At 38.0% G+C, this 15,801-nt stretch overlaps 1 protein-coding gene across 3 annotated transcripts in view; it reads right to left on the reverse strand.

Annotated features, from left to right (window-relative positions):
- Nucleotides 1-13,694, reverse strand: part of rab3gap2 (RAB3 GTPase activating protein subunit 2 (non-catalytic)) — a 36,677-nt gene extending 22,983 nt beyond the window's left edge. For all 3 annotated transcript variants that reach the window (XM_041812543.1, XM_041812544.1, XM_041812542.1), the window contains exons 1-10: nt 13,316-13,694; nt 10,179-10,267; nt 9,711-9,910; nt 6,360-6,407; nt 6,174-6,249; nt 5,949-6,050; nt 5,605-5,704; nt 4,497-4,595; nt 2,751-2,899; nt 2,570-2,649 (exon numbers count right to left, since the gene is read on the reverse strand). In XM_041812543.1, coding sequence (XP_041668477.1) covers nt 2,570-2,649; nt 2,751-2,899; nt 4,497-4,595; nt 5,605-5,704; nt 5,949-6,050; nt 6,174-6,249; nt 6,360-6,407; nt 9,711-9,910; nt 10,179-10,267; nt 13,316-13,424 — 1,052 coding nt within the window. In that variant the 5' untranslated portion in view covers nt 13,425-13,694. The remainder of the gene's footprint in view (nt 1-2,569; nt 2,650-2,750; nt 2,900-4,496; nt 4,596-5,604; nt 5,705-5,948; nt 6,051-6,173; nt 6,250-6,359; nt 6,408-9,710; nt 9,911-10,178; nt 10,268-13,315) is intronic.
- Nucleotides 13,695-15,801: the final 2,107 nt, after the last annotated feature.

A 15,801-nucleotide genomic window follows, 5' to 3' on the forward strand; every position in this document is an offset into this window, starting at 1 on the left:
TAAAGAAAGCAACTGAGAAGAGACTTGATCAATCAATCTGCAGTCCTATCAGGATGAAACCAGCTCTGGACAGAGAACAGTCTATTGGACTACTTTGTGCTGTTACAGCATTAGAAGACCATTGATACTGCAACAATCGGTGCTCAGGGTGTATGAAAGGGATGAAGCAGCAAACACACAAAGGATAACTGAGCAACGCTATTTAAATGTTTGCTTCACAAACTAAGACATGGGTTTTACTTCATTCTGCTGTGATTGTTTTTACCTAATCACTTTACCTTATTTTTAAATGTTGGTTGTGAAGTTTCTGCTCACAAATACTTAAATTTTAAAAGCACAGTAAACTCCTGCTGGTGTTTTCTCTATGCAGTGTCTCTAACACAGGTGCTGTAGGGGGTGTGGCTCGTTAGTTGTGCTGTTAGCATTAGCAGCACTAGCTCTCAGTATCAGTAATGTTTACATGACTGTGACTGACATACGGTCTACACCGTCTGTGGAGCCATGAGTTCCTCAGCCTGTCCTGTTTCCCCAAAATAAAAGTTATAAGACTCACTGTGGATTCTACCTTCCCAGGTAAGAAGAAGCCTGACCTGATATGTATTGCTAAGTGTGCTAAACTAAAGTCATGCGGCCTACATCAGGAACAGTTCATTGGTCTCAGTTCACATCATACATATGCATTCACCCACAGTAAATAAAAGTAGAACATCAGCCACTAACTGCTGACTGACATGGGCAATAAAAACAACAGGATGTAGTGCCTGTGTCACATCAAAGACTGATGTTATGGTTTAACAGGCGATCATGTTAACTGTCAAATAGTCTGGGCAAATAACAGATATCAAAAACCTAGCCTCTTGTTTGGTATTTCATAAGATTCATATCTTCTTAGCATATATTAGAAATAACAGAAAATAATCAGGGTTTTAACAATGTTTTAACCTCTTGAGCCCTAGCGGGACCAAATTTGGTCCTGCTAGATCTGAACAATCTTGCTCTCTGTGCACTCTAGTTTTGCATAAAAATATTCATTTTACACATTAAATTAAACAAAAGAAGCTCAGCTACAAGCCCAAACAAACCATTTTTACCTACACCATAAACAACTCAAAAAGGAATCAAATCAATGACCACATATCAAAGCAGCCATAGCGCTATGTAGCCAGACACTTCCGCCCCCTACGGGATGGTGCCTGGTACTACACAAACAAACATGGTCTCGTTTGAAAGCCCAGCCTCTGCTGAAGATTCAAGTTGTGTTTGTGCAGTTTCCATTTGTTTCAATCATTTTTTTAGTTTTCTGCACTTCATTTTTTGTTGTATTTTGTGCCACTGAAAATAAATCTTGGTGTCAAACATAAGTTCCTTTGTAAGACTTTCTTTGAAACGGAAATATATGGAGGTCTGGTTGATTTGGGGGCAAAAAAAAAATTTCCATGATACAGTGACCACCTATAATGGCATTTGAGTTAAAAAAAGAAAAAAAAAAATTTGGTACCTTAGAATTTTCAAATGGCAGAGATAGTGCCAAATTGTGCCAAATGGCACAAGAGAGGATTTTGCCTGGATATTTTTTCCTAAAAATCTCCTCAAGTGGCACAAAGTTGAAACAGGTAATGTCAAAATGTGGTGCTTTGACCAACTGGAGATTTTTGTACTTCAACTGCATTATTTCTATTACATATATATGCTAAAATTGCAAAAAAATAGACAATTTTTTTTCATTTATAATGTGTGTGCTAAGTTTATTCACTCTGACCCAGTAACATATGTACACATATTTACACTTCTAAACAAATTTCACTAGTGCCCTCTTCATTATTGCACCTTTATCATTCAAATAGACATTGTAGTTAAATAGTTAAACTCATTTAAAGATGGAAAAGACTGAAATCTCAAGCAGTAGCCTAATAAAAGAGGCTAGGGCTTAACCACTGATACTTTAAGCTAAAGGGTCACCAGATAACACGGTCACATGTTAAAACATAACACCTGCTCTCCTACAGCATTGTCAACAGGGAAGGCTTTAGATTCATGATCGATTCTTTCACTGATGAGTTTCTGATAAATACATCTCCTGTTTAAGCCCACACATTTTATTCATATTAAAATATTTGGCAATCTAACCACAAATTACTGTTTTCTTTATTATTGTAATTAGCTGATAAAAAAATGCTACAAATATGCTAAATAAGCATTCTCCTGAGCACATATTTTAGGCTTTTTGATGTCAAATATAGCTCTGTAGCGCAAAGCAGACTGGAGCAGATACGGAATAATCACCTCTGTATAAGAAAAAGGAAATGTGTTTGGAATCAGGAATTGATTCTGAATTGAAAATTGATAATGAATTGAATGATGAGATACATACAGATTCACATCTCTAGAGTCATCTCTAAAAAGTGACAGACAAGTTAAAACAAGGCTGGAGCCTGTCGGTGGCATTATGGCCAGCTCTTTGCAGTCATTATAACCTGTTAAAATGCTTAAGGGAAAAGATATATGCTAAGAAATTAAAAAACTTTGTTCATACACACAAACATAAGTTTGTTTTCTCACACAAACTCACCTCGCAGCACTAAAGAGAGCTGAGGTGAGTTTACTTGCTACAGCCAGAGCCACGTGAGAGAGGAGAGGCTGAGAGCTTCCCTAAAGACAAACAGAGACACACAAACAGATGAATTTAACCTATCAGTACAGTGGTGCAGCACCTCTTCTTGTATCTGTTGTCCATGGTCTCATCCACTCACCTCTACAGCATAGAAAAATCCTGTGTACGGTCCTCCTCCCACTGTGACATACTGGCTCATGGCGGGGGGGCTACCCTTGACTGAAGCATTAAACCCCCCTAGAATAGATGCATTTTTCATCTGGTCAAACACACACAGCGTCATGATACCTGACCGCAGGAGAAACAGAGAAAGACCAAGACTGCAGTGAGCTTAGTTCTATATGAAAAAGGGGACATTTGTGAGAATTGATGAATAATTTGATTTGACTTATTCTAGATAAATACATCTCTTTTAAAGGCAATGAATAATAAAACATCTATACATCTTTTGCTAAAAGATTCTGCCTTTTTGGTACAGGATCAGTAGTCTCAGGGGACCTCTAGTGCCTTGAAACTTTTGGGAATGATTTTAGGAAGTATTTTGATTATTCCATGTCTTTTTTTTTCCCGCGTTCCCATCCAAGAATTCATGATGCTGCACTGGCAATGTTAAATTTAGATTTTAACATTTAAACAGATACTTGGGGCTCCAATTATTGAGACTCATTTTTGTGCAAATTATATTGATCAGTCATTTCAAAAGGAAGCTCAAATCCATTACCAGAATAATCTCAGATGATGGCAGCATGTGGTAAGGTAAGTTTCTCTGCTTTTTCAAAGACTCAGCAGTGGTTTTGTGGTGTCCTTTAAAAGGGGACATAAAAAATTACTTTTTCAGGTTTCTCTAACAAAACTATGAGCCCCTGGCCAGTCCAAAAAATCCCCCCAAAATCAGAAAATCCCCCCCCTCCACCTTTCAGAAAATGTGTGCTGAAACAAGCCATACTCAGATTTTCCCCTCATGATGTCATGTGGGGAGTTAACCCCACCCCCAGGTTCAATTGGCCCTCCCTGCTTGTGAGAAAGTTCCACCCTCCTCTCCTGATCCTCCTCTCAGATGCCAGTTGAGGTGCTGGATAGCTCAGTGGGTTACCCTGCTGACTTTGGTCTGGGAGATTGATGGTTCAAATCCCAGTCAGTTCATAATCCAAGAACAGTTTGGGCCCTCGCACAACATCCTTAACTTTGGTAAAAGTCTGCTAAATAAAATTGTAACATCAGGAGTGTGACATCCATTTCCTGAGAGGGGTGTGGCCAGGGGCAGAGTCAGACAGATCAGTAACATTTATTCCTACAGAAACTAAGCAGGGCTGAAACAGAGGGGTTTTTAAACATGCCTGTTCACGTTATTTTGGGGATATTGTCAGTAAATCCAGATAAAATACACTTTCCTTATCCATTTGAAAATAAAGGATGGGTACCAGAACCAACATGTCCAACAACTCCTGAGCTAAATCGCAACACAGAATTTGGTGCTTCATTTTGGTAAAATAAAAGCAGGTTTGTATCCAAACAGGACATTTTTAGTAGTGTTTGTTTTCACCCTCAGAGTTGATATATTGCTTTATTTGAAGTTCTACCTTGAATTTGCAATTTCAAACAATGTTTTAAACATTGTATATCATCTTTTTCATTTTTTCCCTCCAAAAATGTATCAGGCAACATTTATGCATCAGCACTACTTTTAAAGTATTGATCTAACCGTAGTGAAAATGCCCTGCACAAAATACAGACCTGGGAGAAAAAATCTGACTCATCACACCTTGTGTGAAATAAGAAAACCACAACTAATCACTTTAATTGTAAAATAAACCCAGTAAATCATAGGGTGGGTAGTGAGGAGTCACCCTTATGAACAAAAATCTCTGCAGCTATAGTGTCTTACCCACGCTACTGTGGTCCACAATGGTGTCCATGTCCTGCAGACCCCACTTCTTATAGGCAAGAGGAGGAGGCTGGATCACATCACTTCCTGCTGCTGTTGCTGCATTAAGAGCACACGTGGTGTATTAAGTGACAACAAAATCTTTCAGAAAAGATAGCCTCATCTATTGCTCTGATCTCGTAAGAATGCCTTGTATTCAGAAACAACTACAACAGGAGCACTTCAATTATGAAAAAGACTGCTGAAAGCTACAAAGCACATTAACATTTATATATATACACAGAGCATTCTACAAAAGTAAACAACAGATAGATGTAGAGGAAAATGCAGCTAAAGCTTCAACACTAACCCTCTAACCAGATGTGTGCTTGTCAGTGGAATAGTTGTTTGTGAGAGAGATGTAACAATACACTCAACTCAAAATATAATAAATACATTACACTGCATGGTTTGCAGTGCTGTTTTATTCCAATATCTTACAATTTTCTGCTTTAATACAGATGTAAGACTGCAGTGAATTTATTGACAGACCTGATTCTTTAAAATATGAAATAAGAATCCCTTTTATTTCTTTTTTTATTTATATAATACTGTATCATTCTTAGGCAAGAGTTACTTGTAAAAATGTGCACTTTTTCTTTATAAATGGCTGAAACTACTAAAAGTTTTTGAAAAACACATCTTTTTAAACCTTTACTTAAATATCTAGGGATAACAAATGCCAAATTATGAGAGTATTTGTATTGTCATCTTTGAAAATTCTATGCTGTTGATTTCAAAAATAGAAATAAAATATCAAAAAGAGTCCCAAATCAAATATATTACATTTAAAGCACAATAATGGGACATTATCAGCCACTTATTTTGAGCAGGGAAAGCCAAAAGCACATGGGCCTCTTAGCTGGTAAAAAAAAAAAAAACAGTATTGCAACATATAATTTTGTCAAACTGACTTGAATGATTTCTATCTGTGTTGGCTTTTTATTGTCACGTGAGGTATTATCTTCTAGTCATTACACTGCAAAAATCTACAACACTACACCCCATGAGTTTCATCCTTTAAAAGTGTATCATGCAGGATGCATGCACAGTATTTCAGCAGCAGTACCTCTTGCAACCTGGTTCCTGCAGGCACGCAGAGACTGAAAGAGGCTGAAGCCATCGATGGTGACCATGGCAGCAGGGTATAGGATGCTCAACTCTTCATGCTGTGGAAAAATGAAAAAAAGAGACAGAGATTTTAAACCACAGCCAGAGTAACTCCTTGAAATTGCACTGTAAATAAACTCTCTGTAAAAGTAAAAATCCTCTGGCCTTAGTGGCAGCATTTTAAGCACAGATGTGAGAGGCACTGATCCTGTTATCGCTCCCAGAAGAAAGTTCTTAAAATGTCAAACATTTCCCATAAACATAATGTTCATCTTGTTCTTGGCTATCTGCAGTGCTCATTACCTGCTCAGTTACTCCAGGATGGCGAGGGATCTCATATGTGCGACATTTGAGTCTTAGTACCGGGTCTTCATGAAGCAGCTGAGCCAGGAGCAGGACCCCGCTCTGATGAGAAACAATTGCTTATACATTTAATACTTTAAACCTAACCATAAACAGGCAAGGTGTTGCAGTAGCTAAAAAGGCATCATAATGAACAAGAAGCAGAGATTAGGGCTAATGAGGTACCTCTGTGTAAAAGCGGACATATCCTGAAGTGAAACCCACAACCACGCACGTCCAGTCAGGCCGTCCTGTGGAGCTCCTACAAAAACAAAACACAAAAAACTGTGAAACTTACAGTACATCATACACACCCGAAAATTTAAACTTCCAAAGGCTTGCTCCTTTATACATAACACTGGTCATTCTTACCTTTTCTGGCTTGCCAGTGGTATGCAAACGGAGCTGCTTACACATTCTCTGCAGTGAGAAAACATAAACTAAGTAAGACTCAATTAAGATGTGAGTACACCCTAGAGTTAACCCTTTACCTACTGAATCTAAAAATGGCGATTTGGACATATTTTGCTATTATGGCTGTAAGATAGTCAGGAAATGCCCTAAGTCTGAGAGCTTTTCCCAGAAGTACTTGAACTTGACTTTTCAACATCTGGTTAATGATTAGTGCACATTATACGGAATTGTCAGCAGTTTAAAAGAAAAAAAAACACAAAAATGGATTTGTTTTTCATGGCTATTATGAGAAGAAATTTTGTTATTGCTTATGAAGTTTTGATTTGACATTTGAAATGTGAACCTATACACACGTGGACAAAATTGTTGGTACCCCTCTGTTAATCAAAGAAAAACCCACAATGGTCACAGAAATAACTTGAATCTGACAAAAGTAATGATAAATAAAAATTCAATGAAAATAAACCAATGAAAATCAGACATTGCTTTTGAACTGTGGTTCAACAGAATTATTTTAAAAAACAAACTCATGAAACAGGCCTGGACAAAAATGATGGTACCCCTAGAAAAGATTGAAAATAATGTGACCATAGGGACATGTTCAACCAAGGTGTGTCCTCTAATTAGCATCACAGGTGTCTACAAACTTGTTATCAGTCAGTCAGCCTATTTAAAGGGTGACAAGTAGTCACTGTGCTGTTTGGTGACATTGTGTGTACCACACTAAACATGGACCAGAGGAAGCGAAGGAGAGAGTTGTCTCAGGAGATTAGAAAGAAAATTATAGACAAGCACATTAAAGGTAAAGGCTATAAGACCATCTCCAAGCAGCTTGATGTTCCTGTGACTACAGTTGCACATATTATTCAGAAAATTAAGATCCACGGGACTGTAGCCAACCTCCCTGGACGTGGCCGCAGGAGGAAAATTGATGAGAAAGAAGAGATGGATAATACAAATGGTAACAAAAGAGCCCAGAACAACTTCCAAAGACATTAAAGGTGACCTCCAAGGCAAAGGTACATCAGTGTCAGATCGCACCATCCAGCGTTGTTTGAGCCAAAGTGGACTTCATGGGAGACGACCAAGGAGGACACCACTGTTGAAAACAAATCATAAAAAAGCCAGACTGGAATTTGCCAAACTGCATGTTGACAAGCCACAAAGCTTCTGGGAGAATGTCCTATGGACAGACGAGACAAAACTGGAACTTTTTGGCAAGGCACATCAGCTCTATGTTCACAGACGCAAAAATGAAGCATACCAAGAAAAGAACACTGTCCCTACTGTGAAACATGGAGGAGGCTCTGTTATGTTCTGGGGCTGCTTTGCTGCATCTGGCACAGGGTGTCTTGAATCTGTGCAGGGTACAATGAAATCTCAAGACTATCAAGGTATTCTAGAGAGAAATGTGCTGCCCAGTGTCAGAAAGCTTGGTCTCAGTCGCAGGTCATGGGTCTTGCAACAAGATAATGACCCAAAACACACAGCTAAAAACAGCCAAGAATGGCTAAGAGCAAAACATTGGACTACTCTGAAGTGGCCTTCTATGAGCCCTGATCTAAATCCTATTGAACATCTGTGGAAGGAGCTGAAACATGCCGTCTGGAGAAGGCACCCTTCAAATCTGAGACAACTGGAGCAGTTTGCTCATGAGGATTGGGCCAAAATACCTGCTGAGAGGTGCAGAAGTCTCACTGAAAGTTACAGAAATCCTTTGATTGCAGTGATTGCCTCAAAAGGTTGTGCAACAAAATATTAAGATAAGGGTACCATAATTTTTGTCCAGGCCTGTTTCATGAGTTTGTTAAAATAATTCTGTTGAACCACAATTCAAAAGCAATGTCTGATTTTCATTGGTTTATTTTCATTGAATTTTTATTTATTATCACTTTTGTCAGATTCAAGTTATTTCTGTGACCATTGTGGGTTTTTCTTTGATTAACAGAGGGGTACCAACAATTTTGTCCACGTGTGTACATGTTTAGAACAATCACCAGTCATTTTTTGAGTCTAGGACTCTAGGTGTGCAAAACACAGTGCAAAAGATAACTATATACATTGGCGAAAAATAATGCAAATAAAGGTGGAAAAATGCATTCTCAACATTCTCAAGTTACATATTGTTAATGCACATGACAGACACACACAAATGCCACTATCTAATGCTATTTTTTAAAAAGAAAACACCACTCTCACTCTCCTTTAACTCTCTTCCTTCACTCTCCTATTCTCACTCATCTTCTGCCAAAGCTGCCATTTTTGTGGTGCTGTTCGACATTACCGTAATATATATAACACACATCATATATTTCCGGAAAGCACAGATTCTCAGCTCTCTGTCAGCATTGGAATTCTTTAGATTGAGCAAACTTTCGAGGAGTTACAGTGTTGAAAATACGTGTAGCGGTCTTGTGATACTTCTGGTGTTTTGCTATGGTGTTTTGCTATGAATGCCCACGTCATATGGTTGCAACTACTGTAATGAACCATATATATGCACATGCCCACAATTCTCAGCTTTCCAACACCGTTGGAATTTTTCTGATTGGACAAACTTTGAAAGAGTTTTGGTAATAATACTTCAGATATGTAAAACACAGCGCAGGCGCTGGGTCAGTAGGTAAAGGGTTAAAGGGGACATATTATGCAAAAAAACACTTTGTCAGGTTTTTCTAACAAAATGATGGGCCTGTCCACAATCCCCTAAAATACCAGAAAAATCCACTCCCTCCCCCCTGTCTTTCCCCACCTTTCAGAAAATGTGTGCTAAAACAAGCCATCCTCAGATTTTCCCCTCATGACCTCATGTGGGGAGTTAGCATTAGGAATGGGCGGGGGGTATAAATAGCCATGTTATTGTTTCAATTACCATCATGAAGACAGTATTGCATAAAAAGCACACATATATAAAAAAATGCCTTGAGATTATGTGTCCATTCCCACCTGCAGCACCACTATGTGTGTGTTTGTGTGTGTGTGTGAAGATGCTTTAAAGGTGATCACAGAACTTCTGTTGGGCCAATTTGGCAAACGACTAACTTGCGCATACATACCGGCGCATAGAAACTCATGCGCCATAGCCTGGCACAACCGCTGGCACAGTGCTGCATGACGGTTATACAGTACCCTGATAAACTTGGAGAGGGTATGACGGTATTAACTTCAGAGAACATAAATAACGAATTTCAAAGTTTTACTGATGAACCCTCTGGTTTCTCAAGCTAACCCTAACCCTAAAAATAAAGAATCATGAACTCTTGTCTTTTCAGCAGTGTCATTCCCCCTCAGTTTGTTCTTGTAACTCACCCTTCATCAGTGCTCAGGGTTCCAGTCCAGGACACAGCGAGAGTCATCTCCTCTCTGCCGCTATCATCCAAACGCCATTTGGCTGAGAGAAAGACAGCTTTTTGTTCCCGGGCCACCACGAGCAAGTCTGAGCATGGAGACAAAGAAACCACACAATCCTGCATCCAGGGTCCGCTCTGTTCTGTGGTCTCCTCCTCTACCTGTGAATTAAATAGAAAATCAGCCACTAGCCAGTTTTTTTAGTAATCAGGGCTTGTGGCTAAGGGAGATAATGTTAAAAACTATAAAATGTAGTGTAACAAGAGACGGCTGGGTATTATTAGTAAAATATAAGTGAAGAACAATGAATTATTTTTCATTTGAATTTTTGTTTGAACTGAAGCAGATTTCTATGCCAGGAGAAACATTTTGAAAAAGGGATAATTATAAACATGGAATAAGAGGATGGAGGGGGAAAAAAGAACAGACCATTTTGGCAGATGGAGTTTCCTCCTCTTTGTTTTCACCACCATCCCAGGCCGACTCCCAATCAGAGGTGTCCCAAGACAGCTCATTTTCTATCAGAAGAAAACAAGTTAAAATAGCACAGTCCCATGTAACGGAGCATCTTTTGCTGATGTTAGGTCCTCCTGAGTCATTGATCTTCATTTGTTTACTAAAAATGTATCCCAATACATGAAGTCGATGTTTGGGGAAGCTGGATCCTAAATCTTTGGTTTATAAAGGACAGGCTTCAACTGGCAAGTTCATCACATTTATTCTAACATTCAGCACTGTGGAAAACTATTTCCCTCTTTTGGATTTCTCATTTTTTGCATATTTGTCACACTTAAATGTTTCAGATCAGCTAAAGGAACTTAAATGGTAGTCAAAGATAACCTGAGTAGATACAATAAAAAAAAAAAAATCAGTATCTAAATGACAATTTCATTTATCAAGGGAAAAAAAGCTTTCCAGACCTGACAAGCCTGTGAAGATAGAGAACACAAAAGAGGAGAGAGGACAGGAGGGAAACGACAGAGAGTGTGGGTGGAAGACAGAGTGACAAAGCAAGTTGCAAAATCCCAGTTTAGATCCTGTTGCCACGGACATTTAATGATGTTTTGGTGCAGTGTATGTTTGTGTGTGTAAAGGCGGTCAATGTCACTTTGCTTCAAGGCTGAGGTGATGACACATTCTGGGTGTCGAAATACATCAACACGAAATAAAACTGTGTCTGTAGCTTCTTTCTGTGTCTGTGAGTGTGCTCTCTTTGGACAAGCATCATGCAGTGATGTGTTCAGGTGTCTCATGTGGGATGAGTCATAGCACAGAGGCCAGGCAGACGTCTCTCCTCTCCTTTTGGTGCCCTGCTGATACTGCAGAGCACAGATGAAGCCCTGTTCTTTAGTCACCTCACAAAGCCTTTATTATAACACTTTGAAAAGAAGTAGCAGTTTAAATCAATGCTATATGAAGATGCATTTAATGAAACACTAATATAGGTAAAGCCAAACCTATAATAGTCTTTTTTACTTTGTAAAAGTAGTCAGAAGGATCATTTCTTAGACAATATTCTACAAAGAATATGACATTTGCAAATATCCAATATGATGCATACCTGCATAAAACTTTGTGGAAGAAAAAAAATGAATACTGTAATGCCATATCACAACACAAGCTGTCACACTTTACATTTTACCAATACAGTGGGCCTGATTTTACTTTACTCCTGTTTGTTCAGCTGTGATAACCTGCACCATGTTATGCACACAGTTCTAATATTTTTATTACAACCCCAAATCCAAAAATGTTGGGGCGCGGTGTAAAATGTAAATAATAAACAGAATGCTATTATTTGCAAACCTCATTAACTAATTACTGTTTTTAAACACAAAACATATCAGGTGTTGAAACCAAGACATTTTTTCATTTCATGAAAAATATTAGATAATTTAAAAAGTAAGGACACGGCAGCAAGTTCTGAGAAAGAAAGGAAGTAACATGACTGGGTAAATAAAGAACATTTTACAGAGGAAAGGTCTCTCAGAAGTAAGGATGGGCAGAGGTTCACCAATCTGCAAAATCTGCATCTTAAAATTATGGAAAATATTCCACAATGTTAATTCACTGAAAGAGATGCTCATGATTAAGTTTAAAGAAAAATGGCGTGAAAATGTTCTGTCCAAACCAAAACTAAGTATGTCTGTGCTGATTAAAAACACATTTATACCTGAACTGTATGTTACATTTCAACTATCTACTATCTAAGCCAAAGATCCTTGCTAGCACAGTTAAGGTCCAGTATTCTTCCTCTGACTATTGAGGTCGGTCGATTTAAAAATATCCCCAGAGAAAACAGACTGTGAGTTGTGTGATTCAGCAGAAATAGAAAGTGAGTCTCATATCATTTTGCATTATACCGAATGTGATGACCTAAGAGAAGTATTGCTTCATGAAACGACTTGTCAAAATCCAGAAATCCTGCAGTTGCTTGATGAGCAAAAATTTGAACAGCTATTTAAGTTTGACATGTTTAAACTTGGTAACTGTGTCTCAGAAGCCTGGAACATAAGACAAGATAGTTTATTTAATCAATTAATCAAATTTTACTTTGTCTCCATCTTCATTTTGTTCTATAATGATTAGAGAACTACCATGCACTCTGATCCTGGTTTTGTCTCAATTCTTGGTGTCATGTAAGCCCATGTGGTATGACACAATAATAAAATAAATAACTGCAAACTGTAACATTTCAAAGACTATGAATATTCTATAATCTAAAATCGCTGCATGGACTCAGTTCACTGTGGCATCTGCGAATGCAAGTTAAAGCTGTTTCATGCAAAAAGCAGTCATAAGTGAGCATGGTCCAACAATGCCACTGTCTTCTCAGGGCCAAAGGTCATTTCAAATGGTCTGAGGCACAATGGAAAACTGTTCTGTGGTCAGGTGAATCAAAATTAGAAATTCTTTTGAAGACCACAGACGCTGTGTCCTGAAGAGGAGAGGGACCATCCAGCTTGTTATTAACGGACAGTTCAAAAGCCTGCATCTCTGATGGTATGGGGTTGCCTTACTGCCATGAGCAGTTTACACATCTGGAAAGGCAACATCAGTGCTTGAAAGTATACAGAGATTTTAGGGCAACATATACACCCATCCAGACAACATCTCTTTCAGGGAAGGCCTTACAAATTTCAGAAAGACAACACTAAACCACACACTTTATCCAACACAATGGAATGGCCCCATAGCAAAAAGACCCAGGACCGTTTTTATTTACATTTTAAATAGCGCCCCAGCTTTTTAGTAACTGAGGTTATAGATAAATAGATAGATAGCTAGCTAGCTAGCTAGCTAGATAGACAGACAGACAGAATACCATATTCCTGTAGTGTATACTTACTGTTTAGTACGAAATTGTTCAACATATGTTAGAATACTGAGTTAAGAGACCTGCAACAGTGAAAAAGGAGGAAAAGACCCTTCCCCTCACCTATAATAACCTCAATAATCTTAAAGTATTGTCCTAAGATTAGTAAGCAGTTACTTTGTTTACCTTAGTGCCAGGGCCAGCTCGTTTAAACGGGAGCTAACAGCACACTTATCACCTTGTTACGTACCTGTTTGATTCTTCTCCTCCGCCGGTTCACTCTGCGGAGTCTGAAACAAATAGTCCCGGACTGTTTTCAGCTCCTGGAGCCGACAAAACTCCAACAGGCTGCAGGACATCTCTCTCCCGTCCCGTCAGAACCCAACTATGCAGGGAATTAGCCAGATAGCCTGATGTGCTAACAGTCAAGTTACAGGAGATTAACGTAGCTCAGCAATTTGAGCCCGTTTCTGGCCCCGCTGATGTGTTAACTTTATGACAGCCCTTTCACAAAGACAGTATATCTAAGTTTTCTTCAACTGTCACATACAGAAACAATAATACGAATCTGGAATTTAAATTTTCCTACATTTGCTGGTTGCACCACAACCCTGCCACTGATGAGTTGATGACACACTGCTAGCATAATAACACTGGTTCACTTCCGGGTTAGCGACAGGTCAAACTAAAAACCATAAATGAATAAACATAGCAGAAAGAAAAGCAAAACAAGTCGGATGGATTAAATTTGTTCACTAATCAGAAATCACGTAATAGAACACAAATTCTATCGTCCTTACATAAATAAACAGACTATATGAAAAAGTTGTATTTATTTACATCTTCCACCAGAGGGAGATATAGAGCCATTGCTGCTTTTGCCTCTGACTATTTTCCAGCTCTATCATGTTTCTTTCTGCTTTGGTTTCTGCTCTCTGCCATGACTTAATTTTGACACAGACAAAGTCCGAAATCACTCCCTATTCACTATAGTGCACTAGACTAGTATGGAAGCATACGGACTAGTGGATAGGGAGTAGGGAATGAGTGAGTGGACACAGCTAGAGACTTGAAGAATAATGTACCTGGGAATGAAAATATAAAGTGAACTGTGTTTGTTTGTTTTTGTTTGTTTGTTTATATGAAACCCTATTATTAGCCTATTATGGTTAAAGGGGTTAATAGCGTTGCTACTAGTGTTTTCTAATCAACTGTTAGTCAATCTCTGGGCTTGTGTAGCAAGCAGCTGACAATTAAATTCATATTATTATTATTATTATTATTACTATTATTGTTGTTGTTGTTGTTGTTGTTATTGTTGTCATTATTATTGCTATTATTTTTATTATCATTATATTATTATTTTCATTATTATTGTTGTTGTTATTATTATTAATGCTATTATTATTATTATTATTATTATTATTATTATTATTATTACTATGTGCTTAGGTTGTGTCTGTATTGTGCTTGACTTTTACTTCTTTCTGTTTGATGCTTAGATTTACCACTGCTGCATTTTCTCTTTTTGATTGCACGTTTTAATAATACAAATATGTGCAGTTGAGCTATATGTGATTGCAATGTCACACAATGAAAACGATTAAAATGTACACTAGGCTTTAAGACCTGTGAAAGAGTTAGTAATATTATTTCTTCCTTTGTTTAATAAAAAAAGTATATAGTTTAAAGTTCAGTTATATTTCATCTTTGTCTTTTGATGAAATTGCTCTTTAGTTCTGGTCACATCGTTTTCATTTCTTGAAAGTTCTGAACTATAAAAACAGAGTAACACTGAATAAGGACGTAAGTAAAGTACAACTTAAAATAGGCCTAACTTCTCAAATTCCTTCCTTAGAGTGACACTTGTTTTGTGTGGGTGCTTTAGTTTTTGGTGCAGTGGTGATACTGAAATTACATACAAGTTAAAATACAGTATTACTCAAGCAAAAGGAATGCTAAATGTTTCTTTTGTTCCTGTATTAAATTAACATTCATGTCTTTTCAATGAGTTGTTTAAAGAAACACTGGTTTCTACATTTCAGAGAAAAATTCACATATAGACAGCTGCTTTTATGAAATAAGTTTGGGCTGTGACAACAGTGCATTGCTCTTTTTCTCACATCTTTTAGACTGTACTTGCTAAGATCTACATCACAGTAACTTTGCCCTCTTTACCTGTGTTCAAACATAAGAGGTTTAAAGGATGACACTACATCACTATGTGGCTTAAAAGAAGTAACCAATAATGCCATACAGGTGCATCTAAAAAAATAGAATAACAAGTACAAGTATTTTTTTTCCCCATGATTTACTGCAGAAAGTTAAATTCCCATATATTCAAAATTCACTGACTTTTTCGTTTTAATCTTGATGATTACTAACCTTGTAAAGCAGATGGATACGTTCCTGTGCTTCACACTGGGGAATCCATCTTGCAAAGCTCCAATCTGAACCGTTTAGGCCCGATCAAAAAGTGACAGGACCAACCAGCAGTGAGGGGCAGTACTTTCAGGCGCAGCGTGGTCATGATGTAAGAAAGCATTGACAAGAGGCCAGTGCAGTTATGGTGGAAGACATCAGCATGGATGCTGCTAAAGCGTCAGTTTTATCAGAACTTGATGACATTTTTCGTTAAAGAAGAACAAAGAACAGCAGTGAGTTGTTTTCTTTTCAAAGACGACAAAAGTCGTGCACTGACATGTCAACAGTCCCCGTGGTTTGTGTTATGCAGTT

The sequence above is a fragment of the Cheilinus undulatus genome, linkage group 18 (assembly GCF_018320785.1).
Source record: "Cheilinus undulatus linkage group 18, ASM1832078v1, whole genome shotgun sequence".
Classification (NCBI taxonomy): domain Eukaryota; kingdom Metazoa; phylum Chordata; class Actinopteri; order Labriformes; family Labridae; genus Cheilinus; species Cheilinus undulatus.